The 18,129-nt window shown below is 51.7% G+C and overlaps 1 protein-coding gene across 5 annotated transcripts in view; it reads right to left on the bottom strand.

Annotated features, from left to right (window-relative positions):
* Positions 1–18,129, bottom strand: part of LOC147123873 (disintegrin and metalloproteinase domain-containing protein 12-like) — a 566,371-nt gene that overhangs the window by 36,798 nt on the left and 511,444 nt on the right. For all 5 annotated transcript variants that reach the window (XM_085976452.1, XM_085976457.1, XM_085976448.1 and 2 more), the window contains one exon: positions 5,298–5,454. In XM_085976452.1, coding sequence (XP_085832578.1) covers positions 5,298–5,454 — 157 coding nt within the window. The remainder of the gene's footprint in view (positions 1–5,297; positions 5,455–18,129) is intronic.

The raw sequence follows: 18,129 nt of genomic DNA on the forward strand, positions 1-18,129 counted from the left end.
CCTCCCAATTCGTGCGCAACTGCCACCTCCTCGACTTCCCGGGCCTCGGTGACTCCACGCCGTCAGACTTGCTCTCACACATGCTTGCTCTGACCGACGAGAAACCGCCCGGCTCCCTCTTCCGCACGCTCTTTATCCGCCAACTACCTCCCAGCATCCGCCCGGCGATCGTGGCGTCCAGCCTCACGGACCTCGAGGCCCTGGCCGACGAAGCCGATAAGCTCCTGTCCGCCAGCTCCAACCACGCCGTCACCCCCGACCTGGCCTCCGCAGCGTCGGCGCGCGCTCCACCCTCTATCGCGCGGCCACACAGCTCGGCCACGAGGCCCCCACGTCCCCCAAGCCCTCCGACCCAGGGCTACTGCTACTTCCATACCCGGTTCGGCGCACGGGCACGCCGCTGCAGCCATCCCTGCACGTTTCCAACCGCCCCCACACCGGCCTACACGATGGCCGTGGGGCAAGCAGGCGCGCTGCTGTACGTTATGGACAGCGCCTCCGGACGCTGTTTCCTATGCGACACGGGCGCGCAGCGCAGCATCATCCCCGCGTCCGCCCTCGAGATCCAGCGAGGCGGCCACGGCCCTGCGCTGGCTGCCGCCAACGGCACCGACATCCGGACGTACGGCACCCGCACCGTCACTAATGACCTCGCAGGCCGCGGCTACCACTGGGAGTTTATCACCTCCAAGGTGCTCTCCCCGCTCCTCGGTGCAGATTTCCTGTGCGCCCATGGCCTGTTGGTCGACATGCCTCGGCGCCGCCTCGTGGACATGAACACCATGTCACCTGTCCCGGGCGCCATGGCACCCCCCCAACCCGCCGAAATGGCGTGGCAGTGCCGCGCCCGCTCAACGGACGACTACTCAGCACTCCTGGCTGAGTTCCCAGCCCTCACCAACCCGACCTTCTCCGCGAAGGTTGCTAAGCACGGGGTAGAACACTTCATCCCCACCACAGGCCCACGGTGTATGCCCACGCCCGCAGGCTGGACCCGGCCAAGCTGGAGATCGCGCGGGCCGAGTTCGCCACAATGGAACAGCTTGGCATCATCCGCCGCTCCAACAGCCCCTGGGCCTCCCCACTCCACATCGTCACCAAACCCGATGGGGGATGGCGCCCCTGCGGGGACTACCGGCGCCTAAACAACGCCACCACGCCGGATCGGTACCCCATACCGCACATTCAAGACTTCTCGGCTAGACTGGCCGGCCGCTCAGTCTTCTCCAAAGTCGACCTGGTGCGCGGTTACCATCAGGTGCCAGTCCACCCCACGGACGTTCCCAAGACGGCCATAATCACCCCTTTTGGGCTATTCGAGTTCCTCCGAATGCCCTTCGGCCTCAAAAACGCGGCCCAGGCCTTCCAGCGGCTCATGGACTCGGTCCTCCGGGACCTGAAGTTCCTCTTTGTCTACCTGGATGACATCCTGGTAGCTAGTTCCTCCAAGCAGGAACACATCGAGCAGCTCCGCACCCTGTTCCAGCGGCTCAGTGAGCACGGGCTCACCATCTGCCCAGCCAAGTGCCAATTCGGCCTCAGCAGGATCGAATTCCTCGGCCACCACATCACGCAGGACGGAGCCATTCCCCTGCCCGCTAAGGTGCAAGCCGTCCAGCAGTTCCCCTGGCCTACCACCATCAAAGGCCTCCAGGAGTTCTTGGGGATGATCAACTTTTACAACCGCTTCATTCCCGGAGCGGCCTCCCTCATGCGGCCCCTATACGAAGCCCTCCGGGGTAAGAAAGACAGAATGGCGATCGAGTGGTCGGCGGGCATGTTGACCGCTTTCGACTCGACCAAAAAGGCGCTCGCCGACGCCACCATGCTCACTCACCCACAGCCCAACGCCAGGGTGGCCCTCACCACGGACGCCTCCGACCACGTGGTCAGCGCCATGTACGAACAGTGGGTCGACGAGGCCTGGCAACCGCTGGCCTTTTTCAGCCGCCAACTGCGCCCCCCGGAGGCCAAATACAGCGCCTTTGACCGCGAGCTCCTCGCACTGTACCTGGCAGTCCGCCATTTTAGATTTCTTCTGGAGGGCCGCCCCTTCACCGCGTTTGTCGACCACAAACCCCTGACATTCGCGATGGCGAAATCTGCGGACCCGTGGTCAGCCAGGCAACAACGCCAGCTCGCCGCGGTGTCCGAATTCACCACGGACATCCGGCACGCCTCCGGTCGAGACAACGTGGTGGCCGACTGCCTATCCCGCCCCGCCATCCACGGCGCCCACCTGGCAGTGGACTATGCTCAACTGGCAGCGGAGCAACGCACCGACCCCGATCTGCTCTCCGCGCCCACAACCCTCCCAGGGCTGCGACTGACCGACGTCGCCTGCGGCCCGTCCGCCGTCACAGTCAAATGCGACACCTCCTTGGCGCAACCCCGCCCCGTAGTCCCGGCGTCTTGGCGAAAACGGGTGTTCGACATCGTCCACAGCCTCTCACACCCCGGCACCCGCGCGTCCATTAGACTGGTGGCCAACCGATTTGTCTCGCGCGGCCTGCGCAAAGATGTGCGCGTCTGGTCCAGATCCTGCATAGCTTGCCAGCGTGCCAAAATCCACCAACACGTCAAAGCCCCACTCGAGGAGTTCACCGTGCCAGAAAGAAGGTTCGACCACGTCCACATCGACCTCGTCGGCCCCCTGCCGCCATCACAAGATCACATGCACCTGCTGACAATCGTGGACCGTACCACCCGCTGGCCCGAGGCCATTCCGCTGATGTCCACCACCGCCGCCGACATCGCGAGGGCGTTCATCGGTACCTGGGTGGCTCGGTTCGGCATCCCCTCCGACATGACGTCGGATAGAGGCCCGCAGTTCACCTCTGATCTGTGGGCCGCCATTGCCCGAAACCTCGGGGTGGCCGTTCACCGCACCACGGCTTACCACCCCCAAGCCAACGGACTGTGTGAGCGATTCCACAGGTCCATGAAGGCGTCCCTCCGCGCCAGCCTCGAGGACGAGACTTGGATCGACCGCCTCCCGTGGGTGCTACTCGGCCTACGCTCCGCGATCAAGGAAGACCTGCAAGCCTCGGCGACGGAACTCGTGTACGGCCAGCCGCTGCGCGTACCCGGAGAGTTCCTGCCCACCGCCACGACCCCCTGGTTGGCTGACCAGCAACGCCGCGCTTTCGCCAACCGAGCACAAGTTCGCTCCGGTACCCACCGGCCGGCACGGCGAACCAGCAACCCACGTACCACCTAGCCTGCACATGGCCAAATTTGTTTTTGTGCGCCATGACGCCCACCGAGGACCTCTACGGCCCCCATATGATGGACCCTACAAGGTACTCCAGACGGGGAACAAGTTCTTCCTCCTCGAAGTGGGCAGCAGAACTGACAAGGTGTCGGTCGACCGGATCAAGCTGGCGCACCTAGAGCCCGACGAACCCGTTCAAGTGGGCCAACCCCCACCGCGGGGCAGACCGCCTAAGAGCCCGACGCGTCCGACCGCCCCGCTCCCGACACCAACTGCCAAGAGCCGTTCCGGCCGTGCCATCAAGCCGCCACGCCGGTTCGTACACTCCATACTAGCGGATTCTGGGGGGAGCTGTGTGGCGTACCGATCACAGAACGGACACAATCCGCTTTCCGGTCCGTAGACTATAAATCAGGTGTCATGCCTTTAAGAAGGATGACACCTTTAAGAAACTCGATCTGCAACATAGTTAAGCCCAGAGCGGGGGAGGAGGAGTCGAAGCTGTGCACTGATGAAAGAGAGTTGTACCTTGTGTAGTCTCTGACTCCATTTTGTGTTCAGCATGCAGCCTCAACAATTAAACCTTTTCTGTTGAACCTCTCCGAGTTCAGTATTTTTTGCTAGGAGTACGTAGACTCCTACACCATGGTATTTCTGGTGGGGGGGGGGTGCAGAGCTGGGACTGCATCTTAAGTAAATGCAGGCCTGATGGAGCCATTTAATTGAGTCAAGAGGGGAGATCCTGGGACCCCAGCCTTACCTAGTGGATACAAAGCTTGCTGGGTACCCCAGAACAGATGGTGCGGTGGCCTGCCCTTGGACCCTTGTGGACCAGAGGCTTGAAAGGAGTCCTGGGGAAAGTCAAAGAATGACTTTATTTTTAGCCCCTCCAGAAGTCTGACATCTGGCTGCTGATCTATGTGCTCCGAGAGGCCTGTAGCTACTCTTCATTTTCCTGTCCCTAACCGCTGGGGTTAGGCCCTGCGAGAGGACAGTGATGTGCCTTGGCTGCCCCATGGCCTTTCAAATGGGCCAGAATAGGAGCTCGGTGATCCCGGGGCGGGACAGGAGCAGTGCGCTTCAGGTGTGATGCACCTGTTTAATGCCTAGGCAAATTTGAACAGCTTAGCAGATGGGTGGCAGATGAAGTTCAATGCAGAGAAATGTGAAGTCGTATATTTTGGAAAAGGTAAAGTGAGAAAGGATGTGTACTGTAATGGTAAGATTCTTAGCAGAGTAGAGCAGCAGTGAGAGCTCGGGCTGGATACACTAAAGGTGGGAGTACAAGTGAAAAGGCCTCTGGGTTTTGTACAATGGGACAATGGAGTGACGTTGAATCTGCACACATCATTGGTTGGGCCAGAGCTGGCACATTGCTGTTCTGGGCACCCTATTATGGAAAGAATATCAGAGCCATGGAAAGGGGACAGTTAGGAGTCACTAGAATCAGAAATTATCATTATGAAGAAAGGATGAAAATTTGGGGCTGTTCAGAGGGGAGATTCATCGGATTTTCAAAATAATGAAAGTTTTTCAGAGGATAAAGAGTGAAAGTTTGGTTCCACTGGTTGATAAATGAGTAATAAAGGATATTAAAGGTAAGATCTCCCAGGAACTGGGATAAGCTACCACATGGGAGATTACCAGAGAAAGTTAAGGGCTCCATCTGGCCTGCAATACAGACAGAGGATTATTATCAGAAAAATACAATAGTTCCAGGAAAAGGCTGGGAATGGGATTCGGGTGGACAGTTCCAGGTGAAGAGCTGACACCGGTACAGGTGCAGGAGTGCAATGACTATGATTAAAGACCTCGGTCACATCACATCGCAATCCCCCTTTTCTCAAATGCCTTCGTTCAGCCTATCAGTATAATTTGGAGCTTTGAGTTGAGCTGTGGCTGCGTGTTATGGGCTATTCAGGATATTGAGCCTCGGGTGCTGGAAATTAGGAATCATTTGACAAAAACATAGGCTTGGTTAGGATATGAAGTCGGACCAGTTCTATGGAAATGAGCATCAGAAAGTTTAGCGTTTCCACAATGAAAATTGTGGTCTGTCCCAATGAAGATAGTGGCGCTGTACCTGACAGTGGGATTATTCTCACTGAGATTGGATCTGTCTGATGTGTCATCGTCGCTGTTCTCACCCTCTTTCTTCAGATGGTATAACAGTATTAAAAATGCCACAAGAAGCAAGATCAGAATCAGCACGAGAAATACCATCAACCAAATAGGTGTACCTGGGGAGAAAGGGAGAAGAGACAGGTCAAAGCTGTTAATTATCAGGTAACATGAGTGTAGTGTCTCTACCTGCAGTTCCTGGGAGCTCCTACCTGTAAATAATTCCCACTTTTAATCATTAGTACAAAGTAGATAATGAATCTGTGCTGCCCCCTCTCTAAAGCCTCAATAACCTCCTATAATCTGGAGTCCAAGACTGCACACAGTACTCTAACTGAGGGCTTACTAAAGTTTTAATATCCTGTGAACCTGCACCCCCAATCCCACTGGCCTTCCACAACACGAGCCTACTTCCATCAGAATATAATCAACGATTACTGACATTGAATTCCATCTGCCACTTTTGAGCCCATTGCCCCATCTTATCAATATCCTTTGCAGCTTCCTTTGGCCTTAAAGGATTAACTATACCTCCTACTTTGGTATCACCTGCCAATTCCAACACCACTCCCTCTAGGCTTATATCAAAATCACAGTGAATAGGTGTGGCCCCAGAAGTGAACCCTGCTGGACACCATTACCCACGTCCAACCTCTCGGAAAACTGCCCTTAACTCCAACTGTCTTGTTTTCTCCCTTCTGACCAATTTTTAATCTAGTTTGCTATCCTTCCTTTATTCCATAGCCCTTAACTTTCTCTGGTAATCTCCCATGTGGTAGCTTCTCAGAGGCTTTGCTAAAGTCCATGTACACAACATCCACTGCATTTTCCCATCTACCAGACCCCATCCGATTGTTGTGAGGTCAGGAAACCCGGAAGAGCAGGTTTCCCAAATGTCCTACAGTTTTTAACTGCATGAACTCATTTTAAATGTTTTCTGTCGGTTTCGATTTATAGGCTGGAGGCCTGTTGGGCCGGGAAGCCTACAGCACAAGGTCTCAGCCGAGGAGCGCAGGTAGGTCAAGTGGGGGGGGGGGTGGGGGGGAGAGATCGTGGAAGGGTGGTTCCGATCGCGGGTGGTGGGGGGTTCCCTGGGTAGCTTGTTGGGCCTGGAGGAAATACTCCTGCTCCTTCTGGCCCACAAACAGTGCTGTAAAGGCACTTACCTCATGGATTCAGCCCAACTTGCCTTCTTTCACTTGCCAAGTTTCCAGAGGCCTGGGAAACCCGACCAACATGAGTTAAAAATAGAATGACTTAAAATGAAGTCACGCAGCTTCATTATAATATTTAAATGACCAACCCACTTCCTGCGAGTGGATTGGTCGCCCTCCATTTGTCCTGCCTCCGTTAAAACTGGAAGTGGGTGGGTTGGGTTCCTGTTTCAGATTTTTTTGAATATTAACCTTTGACCCAATCCAACCACCCATTTTTGGGAGGTAAGATTCATCCCATAATTTCTAGGGTCTCAGCAATTTCCAGATCCTAGGCTGTAATCTGGCACTTTGTCTTGTATTAACTTAGCTAAATTTCCTTCTATCCATCGTAATCTTCTTCTTAGGCTGTCCCTCAGAACCGAGGATGACTTGCTTCCACATTAAAAATGAGTTCTCAGGTGACTGATGAGTCCAATGCAGGACCTACAGTCTCTGTCACAGGTGGGGCAGACGGTGGTTGAAGGGGCGGGTGGGTGGGGTGCTTGGGTTGACGTGCGCTCCTTGCACGTGGTTTCCGCTTGCTCCCAGTGAAGAGACTCGAGGTATTCGGCGCCTTCCCGGATGCTTCTCCTCCACTTTGTGCAGTCTTGGGCCAGGGATTCCCAGGTGTTGGTGTGGATGTTGCACTTTTTCAAGGAGGCTTTGAGGGTGTCCTTGAAGCACTTCCTCTGCCCACCTGGGGCTCTCTTGCCATGTTGGAGCTCTGAGTATAGCGCTTGATTTGGGAGTCTCGTATCGGGCATGCGGACAATGTGACCCGTCCATCGGAGCTGATCGAGCGTGGTCAAAGCTTCGATGCTGGGGTTGTTGGCCTGAGCGAGAACACTGACGTTGGTGCGCCTATCCTGCCAATGGATTTGCAGGATCTTGCGGAGGCAGCGTTGGTGGTACTTCGCCAGTGCTTTGAGGTGCCTGCTGTACATGGTCCATGTCTCTGAGGCATACAGGAGGGCGGGTATTACTACTTCTCTGTAAACCATGAGCTTGGTGCTGGTTTTGAGGTCCTGGTCTTCAAACACTCTCTTCCTCAGGCGATCAAAGGCTGCACTGGCACACTGAAGGTGGTGTTGGACTTCGTCATCGACATCTGCCCTTGTTAACAGTAGGCTCCCGAGGTATGGAAAGTGGTCCACGTTGTCCAAGGCCTTGTCATGGAATTTGATAATCGGGGGGCAGTACTGTGTGGTGGGGGCAGGTTGGTAGAGGACCTTTGTCTTATGGATGTTTAGTGTAAGGCCCATGCTCTCGTAAGCTTCGGTGAAGGTGTTAACGATGGTTTGGAGTTCAACCTCCGAGTGTACGCAGACGCAAGCATCATCTGCATACTGTAATTCAACAGCAGAGGATGGGACGACCTTGGATCTGGACTGGAGGCGATGGAGGTTGAACAGTTTGTAAATTAGCTCCGCTCCAACGGGGAGATTACTGAGGGTGAGATGGAGCATTGCAGCAAGGAAGATCGAGAAGAGTGTTGGTGCGATGACACAGCCTTACTTGACCCCAGTCTATACGTGAATTGGGTCTATGGTGGAACTGTTGGTCAGGATCACGGCTTGCATGTCGTCGTGAAGCAGGCGGAGGATGGTGACAAACTTTTGAGGGCAGCCGCATTTGAGGAGGACACTACGTAATCCCTCATGGTTGACAGTGTCGAAGGCCTTTGTGAGGTCAAAGAAGGCCATGTACAGCGGTTGGTGCTGTTCCCTGCATTTCTCTTGTAATTGGCGCGTGGTGAAGATCATGTCCATTGTGTCCCTTAGTGGGCGGAATCCGCATTGCGACTCTGGGAGGAGCTCTTCAGCCTCTGGGAGAAGGCGATTGAGGAGGATTCTTGCGATGACTTTCCCTGTGGCAGACAGCAGTGTAAGAATAAAAATCTATGTTTTGTCTGTGTGATGGACTCGAGACTATTAATATAAGATAAAGATAAATTTGATGTGTATGGATCTCCCCTGGGTAAGGCAACGGCGCGAAACTTAACAAAGGAAACCTGCATAACAGGATAACCCCCCACAGAGACACCATCGAAACTCAAGAGCCACTAAAAGGTGTCAACAAACAATTAACTTCAGCAAGAAATGGCACCAGCCACTGCAGACAGACACATGTTCAAAGGAAAGCCAATCAAGAACTGCCATAATCTAAGACCCAATTGTGGCATCTTAAGAATTTAAACTAGAAGACAATGGACTTTAAAAAGATATAAAAACAAGGAACCAAAGGCTCTCTCTCTCTCTCTCTGGACGATTACGTGGAAGAACAAGAAGCCCTCCCTGTACAGACCAGACCAAGAAGCAAGGAAAAAGGCCACATGCATGGCCTAACTCAGGGAAGTACCGGTCTGTGTAAATCTAACCCATTACCTTATGAGTTGTAATCGAGTAGAGTCCATAAATACCAGTAGGCTACTGTTTTGATGTGCATGAGTGTGTGTGTTTAATAAACTTGCATGAGTGAGTGTTTAATAAACTTATTCCAAATTGTTTCAAAAGAATTGGTCTTGCTGCCAATTTAATGCCAGTCGAAATAAAAAGCTTACAAAATTGGGGGCTCATCTGAGATCTGGCGAGACAGCTTTAGATCATTCTTTTAAACAATTGGAAATTTCGGGAGTTGCGATTCTAACCTGTGGTGCAAAGTTTAAAAGTAAATTCAAAAGACACAGGGTGAAGGGGTCGGGGGCATACAAAAAGCCAGCAAAAGACATAGCTGTAGCCTACCATGAAAAAATATACGAAAAGGTGTCCATACGGGACTTATAAGAGTTACTGGCATGATGCATCTGTAAGGGCCAACATGCATCCTTTGGGGAGCTCGTGGCTTTTATCCAGGAGAGGGTAGATGAGGGAAAGCTAAGGCCCAAACAGGCAAACGGTCTCTTGGCGTTCGGGGCACATTACTCTGCTCAGAGAGATGAGGAATTAATGAGGCAGGATATAAAAGAGATTCGAGATTTAAAGGGAGAGATACAAGATTTAAAAGAACTAAAAGTCAAAGAAATTGAACTAAAAGAAAAAGAGATTCAAAGTATGAAAGAACAGAAAGAAGAAGGCATCCAGCTTGTTAGGCAGTTAAAGGAGGGAGAAATCCAGCATTTGAGACAAGAAATCAATCGATTAGGCCACAGTATCAGGCAACTAGAAAGGCCACAGTATCAGGCAACTAGAAAGGCCACAATATCAGGCAACTAGAAAGGCCACAGTATCAGGCAACTAGAAAGGCCACAGTATCAGGCAATTAGAAAGGCCACAGTATCAGGCAACTAGAAAGGCCACAGTATCAGGCAACTAGAAAGGCCACAGTATCAGGCAACTAGAAAGGCCACAGTATCAGGCAATTAGAAAGGCCACAGTATCAGGCAACTAGAAAGGCCACAGTTTCAGGCAACTAGAAAGGCCACAGTATCAGGCAACTAGAAAGGCCACAGTATCAGGCAACTAGAAAGGCCACAGTATCAGGCAACTAGAAAGGCCACAGTATCAGGCAACTAGAAAGGCCACAGTATCAGGCAACTAGAAAGGCCACAGTATCAGGCAACTAGAAAGGACACAGTATCAGGCAACTAGAAAGGCCACAGTATCAGGCAACTAGAAAGGCCACAGTATCAGGCACCTAGAAAGGCCACAGTATCAGGCACCTAGAAAGGCCACAGTATCAGGCAACTAGAAAGGCCACAGTATCAGGCAATTAGAAAGGCCACAGTATCAGGCACCTAGAAAGGCCACAGTATCAGGCAACTAGAAAGGCCACAGTATCAGGCAATTAGAAAGGCCACAGTATCAGGCAACTAGAAAGGCCACAGTATCAGGCAACTAGAAAGGCCACAGTATCAGGCAATTAGAAAGGCCACAGTATCAGGCAACCAGAAAGGCCACAGTATCAGGCAACTAGAAAGGCCACAGTTTCAGGCAACCAGAAAGGCCACAGTATCAGGCAACTAGAAAGGCCACAGTATCAGGCAACTAGAAAGGCCACAGTATCAGGCAACTAGAAAGGCCACAGTATCAGGCAATTAGAAAGGCCACAGTATCAGGCACCTAGAAAGGCCACAGTATCAGGCAACTAGAAAGGCCACAGTGTCAGGCACCTAGAAAGGCCACAGTATCAGGCAACTAGAAAGGCCACAGTATCAGGCAACTAGAAAGGCCACAGTATCAGGCAACTAGAAAGGCCACAGTATCAGGCAACTAGAAAGGCCACAGTATCAGGCAACTAGAAAGGCCACAGTATCAGGCAACTAGAAAGGCCACAGTATCAGGCACCTAGAAAGGCCACAGTATCAGGCAACTAGAAAGGCCACAGTATCAGGCAACTAGAAAGGCCACAGTATCAGACACCTAGAAAGGCCACAGTATCAGGCACCTAGAAAGGCCACAGTATCAGGCACCTAGAAAGGCCACAGTATCAGGCAACTAGAAAGGCCACAGTATCAGGCAACTAGAAAGGCCACTGTATCAGGCGCCTAGAAAGGCCACAGTATCAGGCAACCAGAAAGGCCACAGTATCAGGCACCTAGAAAGGCCACAGTATCAGGCAACTAGAAAGGCCACAGTATCAGGCACCTAGAAAGGCCACAGTATCAGGCACCTAGAAAGGCCACAGTATCAGGCAACTAGAAAGGCCACAGTATCAGGCACCTAGAAAGGCCACAGTGTCAGGCACCTAGAAAGGCCACAGTATCAGGCAACTAGAAAGGCCACAGTATCAGGCAACTAGAAAGGCCACAGTATCAGGCACCTAGAAAGGCCACAGTATCAGGCAACTAGAAAGGCCACAGTATCAGGCAACTAGAAAGGCCACAGTATCAGGCAACTAGAAAGGCCACAGTATCAGGCACCTAGAAAGGCCACAGTATCAGGCAACTAGAAAGGCCACAGTATCAGGCACCTAGAAAGGCCACAGTATCAGGCACCTAGAAAGGCCACAGTATCAGGCACCTAGAAAGGCCACAGTATCAGGCAACTAGAAAGGCCACAGTATCAGGCAACTAGAAAGGCCACAGTATCAGGCACCTAGAAAGGCCACAGTATCAGGCAACTAGAAAGGCCACAGTATCCGGCACCTAGAAAGGCCACAGTATCAGGCACCTAGAAAGGCCACAGTATCAGGCAACTAGAAAGGCCACAGTATCAGGCACCTAGAAAGGCCACAGTATCAGGCAACTAGAAAGGCCACAGTATCAGGCATGTAGAAAGGCCACAGTATCAGGCACCTAGAAAGGCCACAGTATCAGGCAACCAGAAAGGCCACAGTATCAGGCACCTAGAAAGGCCACAGTATCAGGCACCTAGAAAGGCCACAGTATCAGGCAACTAGAAAGGCCACAGTATCAGGCACCTAGAAAGGCCACAGTATCAGGCAACTAGAAAGGCCACAGTATCAGGCAACTAGAAAGGCCACAGTATCAGGCAACTAGAAAGGCCACAGTATCAGGCACCTAGAAAGGCCACAGTATCAGGCACCTAGAAAGGCCACAGTATCAGGCAACTAGAAAGGCCACAGTATCAGGCAACTAGAAAGGCCACAGTATCAGGCATGTAGAAAGGCCACAGTATCAGGCACCTAGAAAGGCCACAGTATCAGGCAACCAGAAAGGCCACAGTATCAGGCACCTAGAAAGGCCACAGTATCAGGCACCTAGAAAGGCCACAGTATCAGGCAACTAGAAAGGCCACAGTATCAGGCACCTAGAAAGGCCACAGTATCAGGCACCTAGAAAGGCCACAGTATCAGGCAACTAGAAAGGCCACAGTATCAGGCACCTAGAAAGGCCACAGTATCAGGCAACTAGAAAGGCCACAGTATCAGGCACCTACAGCAACAACGCCTCTCAAATTTAAATGCAGGAGCAGCAGCAAATGAAACAAGGTTGGAGCTCAAGAAATATAAACTGGAAAACCTGGGGCTCCGGCAGGAAGTAGAAGACGTTAGGGGGACATTAAGGGAAGCAATTAAGAAGCCACATAAGGAGGCAAACTACTCCCGGTGCCACCTCGAAATAGCGCAGTAAAGAGTAAATTAGGGCAGCAACAGGCTCCAGTATCCGCAGTAACACGGGGAGCCATAACAGAGACAACAGAAGGGGACGAGGGGGAGACAGACTGGGAAGAGGAAGGCAGTCAGTATAATCCCCAGGAGGGCGGTGAAGGATGCGATACCTTGGAGACACAAGGGCCAACCGTAGCAGTAGTGACCATCTCTTTATGGCGTAATGTGCATGGTCACATCACTAGTAACCATATCGACTCACGGCCCATATCTGGTGCTGACGCCACGGCGTGTAGCCACGAGTTGGGACGACCCACTGGTAGTTAATAGGAGGTGGGCAGATTTCAGGAGGGGTCACCCCGAGTTAGAAGAGGGAGACTTAACACGAGTCCTCCTCTTGGCCAGTTGCACTTCTTTAAAGAATAATCTGCCAGACGCGATCCTCCAGCGTGGCACAGCGACCGATGCAGTCGTGACCGAGATCCTAAACCATTTAGGAATCCAAAACTTAAACTTAGTGGCTATGCTTAGTCAGACCAAACAGCACCCAGATGAGACCCCTAGAGCCTTCAGTAATCGCCTGAACGATATCTATGAACGTACCCAGAACCAGGCACCTGCAAATGCTGCAGCAAGAAAAAATCAGGAACAATTCAAAATGATGTTCCGGACCCAACTCCACTCTTTAGTTAAAACTACCCTGGGCAAAGCCGTGAGGCCCGCCAATCAGTGGACAGATATAGAGACTAACGTTCAAAGAGCCTGTGAGATGGTAAAACACCAGTTAAAGGTGAAGTCACCACCCACCGCAAAGAAACCAGTGTCAGTGGTGGAGGGATCGAGGTACGACCCCTTTAGGGGACAGTGCTTTAATTGTAAGAAGGAAGGTCACCCAGACAGGCACTGGACCACAAGGCAACACATAGATACCTCCCGAGGGACGAACCCAAACCCTCTGGGATGGAACAAGTGGCTCAGTTAGTTACCCTTCTAAAAAAGGACAAATCCAAGCCCTCTGGGACGGATCAACGATTGGACCAGTTGATAACCCTCATCAAAGCCCAAATTGTCACAGAGGGAGGGGGGGCGGGGAGATGCAAAATCATTTACCGGTGCACGCAATTGCCAATGTAGACCCATTGGGAATGGACAATCCTATCGTCAACGTAGACCCATTGGGAATGGACAATCCTATCGTCAACGCAGACCCATTAGGAATGGACAATCCTATCGTCAACGCAGACCCATTGGGAATGGACAATCCTATCGTCAATGTAGACCCATTGGGAATGGACAATCCTATCGTCAATGTAGACCCATTGGGAATGGACAATCCTATTGTCAATGCACAGCCATCGGGAATGGACAATCCTATCGTCAATGCACACCCATTGGGAATGGACAATCCTATCGTCAATGTAGACCCATTGGGAATGGACAATCCTATCGTCAATGTAGGCCCATTGGGAATGGACAATCCTATCATCAATGTAGACCCATTGGGAATGGGCAATCCTATCGTCAATGTACACCCATTGGGAATGGACAATCCTATCGTCAATGTAGACCCATTAGGAATGGACAATCCTATCATCAATGTAGACCCATTGGGAATGGACAATCCTATTGCCAATGCACACCCATTGGGAATGGACAATCCTATCGTCAATGTAGACCCATTGGGAATGGACAATCCTATTGCCAATGCACACCCATTGGGAATGGACAATCCTATCGTCAATGTAGACCCATTGGGAATGGACAATCCTATTGTCAATGCACACCCATTGGGAATGGACAATCCTATCGTCAATGCACACCCATTGGGAATGGACAATCCTATCGTCAATGCAAACCCATTGGGAATGGACAATCCTATCGTCAATGTAGACCCATTGGGAATGGACAATCCTATCGTCAATGTAGACCCATTGGGAATGGACAATCCTATCGTCAATGCACACCCATTAGGAATGGACAATCCTATCGTCAATGCACACCCATTGGGAATGGACAATCCTATCGTCAATGTAGACCCATTGGGAATGGACAATCCTATCATCAATGTAGACCCATTAGGAATGGACAATCCTATCGTCAATGTAGACCCATTGGGAATGGACAATCCTATCGTCAATGTAGACCCATTGGGAATGGACAATCCTATCGTCAATGTAGACCCATTGGGAATGGACAATCCTATCGTCAATGCACACCCATTGGAGGGACTCCTCCAAGGATCCACCCTATTACAGGAAAGAACAACAGAAAATGCTGGAAAAACTCAGCAGGCCAGGCAACATCCGTGGAAAGAAAATAGAGTCGACGTTTCGGGTCAAAACCCTTTATCAAAACTAAAGAGGCACAGGGAATGAAATAGATTAAGAGGCCGGGCTGGGAGAGAACAAAAGAGAAGAGACATTAAGAGGTATTCAAAATGAGACGAGATGGTGATAGGACTAGTGGAGACAAAAGACAGCTCTTGATTAGGTGTGAAATGTGCTGGCAGAATGGGAGACAGCTGCCATGTAGGAGAGAAAAAAAAGGAAAGGTGGGGGGGAGGGAAAAACCAAAACAAAAGTGTGGATAAAACAAATAAGTAAAAATGTAATAGGGGCCGAGGTTATGATCTGAAATTGTTGAACTCGATATTGAGCCCAGAAGGCTGCAAAGTGCTTAATCGGAAGATGAGGTGCTGTTCCTCGAGTTTACACTGAGCTTCCGTGGAACAGTGCAAGAGGCCGAAGACGGTGAGGTCTGAGTGGGAGTGGAGCGGTGAATTAAAATGACAGGCGACGGAAGCTCGGCGTCCCCCTTACGGACTGAACGGAGGTGTTCCGCAAAGCGGTCACCCAATCTGCGTTTGGTCTCCCCAATGTAGAGGAGACCGCATTGTGAGCAGCGAATACAGTATACTAGATTGCAAGAAGTACAAGTAAATCGCTGTTTCACCTGGAAGGAGTGTTTGGGGCCCTGGACAGTGGGAAGGGGGGAGGTATAAGGGCAGGTGTTACATCTCCTGCGCTTGCACGGGAAGGTGCCAGGCGAAGGGGAAGGGGTGCTGGGGGTGATAGAGGAGTGGACTAGGGTGTCTCGGGGGGAGCGGTCCCTATGGAATGCTGAAAGGGGAGGGGAGGGGAAGATGCGTTTGGTGGTGGGATCACTTTGGAGGTGGCGGAAATGGCGGAGGATGATCCGTTGAATGTGGAGGCTGGTGGGGTGAAAGGTGAGGACAAGGGGAACCCTATCGTGGTTCCGGGAGGGAGGGGCAGGGGTGAGGGCAGAAGTGCGGGAGATAGAACGGACACGGTCGAGGGCCGTGTCAACCACGGTAGATGGGAATCCTCGGTTGAGGAAAAAGGAAGACATGTCGGAAGCACTGGTGTGGAAGGTGGCATCGTTGGAGCAGATGCGGCGGAGACGGAGAAACTGGGAGAATGGAATAGAGTCCCTACAGGAGGTGGGGTGGGAGGAAGTGTAGTCCAGGTAGCTGTGGGAGTCAGTGGGCTTGTAGTGAATATTGGTCAACAACCTATCCCCAGAGATGGAGACGGAGAAGTCAAGGAAGGGAAGAGTCAGAGATGGACCATGTGAAGGTGAGGGAAGGGTGGAAATTGGAGGCAAAGTGAATGAAATTGTCTAGTTCAGGGCGAGAGCAGGAAACGGCACTGATACAGTCATCAATGTATCGGAAAAAGAGGTGAGGGAGGGGTCCTGAGTAGGACTGGAACAAAGAGTGTTCCACATATCCCACGAAAAGGCAGGCATAGCTAGGACCCATGCGGGTACGCATAGCAACACCTTTGATTTGGAGGAAATGAGTGGAGTTAAAGGAGAAGTTGTTCAATGTGAGAACAAGTTCAGCCAGGCGGAGGAGGGTGGTGGTGGATGGGGACTGGTCGGGCCTCTGTTCAAGGAAGAAGCGGAGCGCCCTCAGGCCATCTTGGTGGGGGATGGAGGTGTAGAGGGATTGTACGTCCATGGTGAAGAGGAAGCGGTTGGGGCCAGGAAACTGGAAACTGTTAAAGTGGCGGAGGGCGTTCGAAGAGTCGCGGATGTAGGTGGGAAGAGACTGGACAAGGGGAGAAAAGATAGAGTCGAGATAGGAAGAGATAAGTTCCGTGGGGCAAGAACAGGCTGAAACGATGGGTCTACCAGGGCAGTCCTGTTTGTGGATCTTGGGAAGGAGGTAGAAGCGGGCTGTGCGGGGTTGGGGAACTATGAGGTTGGTGGCAGCGGGGGGAAGATCTCCAGAGGAGATGAGGTCAGTGTCAGTCTTGGAAACGGTGGTTTGATGTTCGGTAGTGGGGTCATGGTCCAGGTGGAGGTAGGAGGAGGTGTCGGAGAGTTGGCGTTCAGCTTCCGCTAGGTAGAGGTCAGTTCGCCAAACAACAACAGCACCACCCTTGTCAGCAGGTTTAATGCCAATGTCAGGGTTGGATCTAAGAGAATGGAGTGCTGCGAGTTCAGAGGGAGGTAGGTTGGAGTGAGTGAGGGGAGCAGAGAAATGGAGACCCTATTACAGGGTATGGCCCCCAAAGATTGGTCAGAAGTGGGGTTCCGATGTGATGGTACTGGGGGAGCAGTAGTTCTTGTCTTAAAAGGGGGCTGGCAGCAGATTATGCTTATAGACACTGGCTCAGCTGTTACCATCATTCACACCCCATACCCTGAACGCCATGCAGCGGCAGGCAAGGGTTGTACGGCCCTTAAAGGGTTTAATGGTGATACGACCACTGTGTATACAGGGAAGGCCTCTGAACTTCAGTTGGGAGGCCTCACCTGTAAGGTCCCAGCGCCGATGCTGATGACCACCCCCCACGGAAGGGGAATTTTAGGGACTGATGTGCTGGATCAGTATGGCGTGGTAACAGATTACAATCGGGACTGTGTTTGGGTGGGATTGAGAAATAATGCAAAAGGGATAGAAATTTCAGATGCTTACTCTGTTTTTGCTGTTAAAAAGCCATCCGAGTATGACCCTCCGGGGAGCGAAAATGAAGCTGTGGCAAAACTAATTCAGGAACACCGAGCGGTGTTTACCACGTGCAAGCACGATTGTGGAAAAATGGCAGGCGAAGAGTCTGTTGAGGGACCCCCCACTCATTCACTAAACAGTAACCCAATCCAAGGGGGAGTCACCCTTACATCCGATACACCATAAAATCCCTAGTCGAGCAGGGTGTTGTTAGGACAGGCACTTTCACAACCAATTCACCCACGTGGCCAGTTAAAAAGCCTGATAGCAGCTGGCGACTGACTATTGATTACAGAAAGTTAAATTCTGTAACACTAGCCACTGGTAGTAAGAGAAGCCCCCACCATATTATCTCAACTTCCTGCTGGTTCCAAGTACTTCTCGACCCTCAACATCGCCAATGGATTCTTGAGTATCCCTATTGAAAGGGAGGACCAGTACAAATTCGCGTTCACATTTGAGGACCAGAGCTACACCTGGACATGCCTGCCTCAGGGGTTCCACAATGCCCCCACGAAATTCCACAAAAGAATGGCTGCAATTTTAAAAGACTTTTCCCGCCCTACCTGCTTGCTACAGTATGTAGATGATCTACTGCTGGGAACCAATAA

Source organism: Somniosus microcephalus, chromosome 2 (assembly GCF_052327205.1).
Source record: "Somniosus microcephalus isolate GS21.2 chromosome 2, FLI_Smic_1.0, whole genome shotgun sequence".
Taxonomy (NCBI): domain Eukaryota; kingdom Metazoa; phylum Chordata; class Chondrichthyes; order Squaliformes; family Somniosidae; genus Somniosus; species Somniosus microcephalus.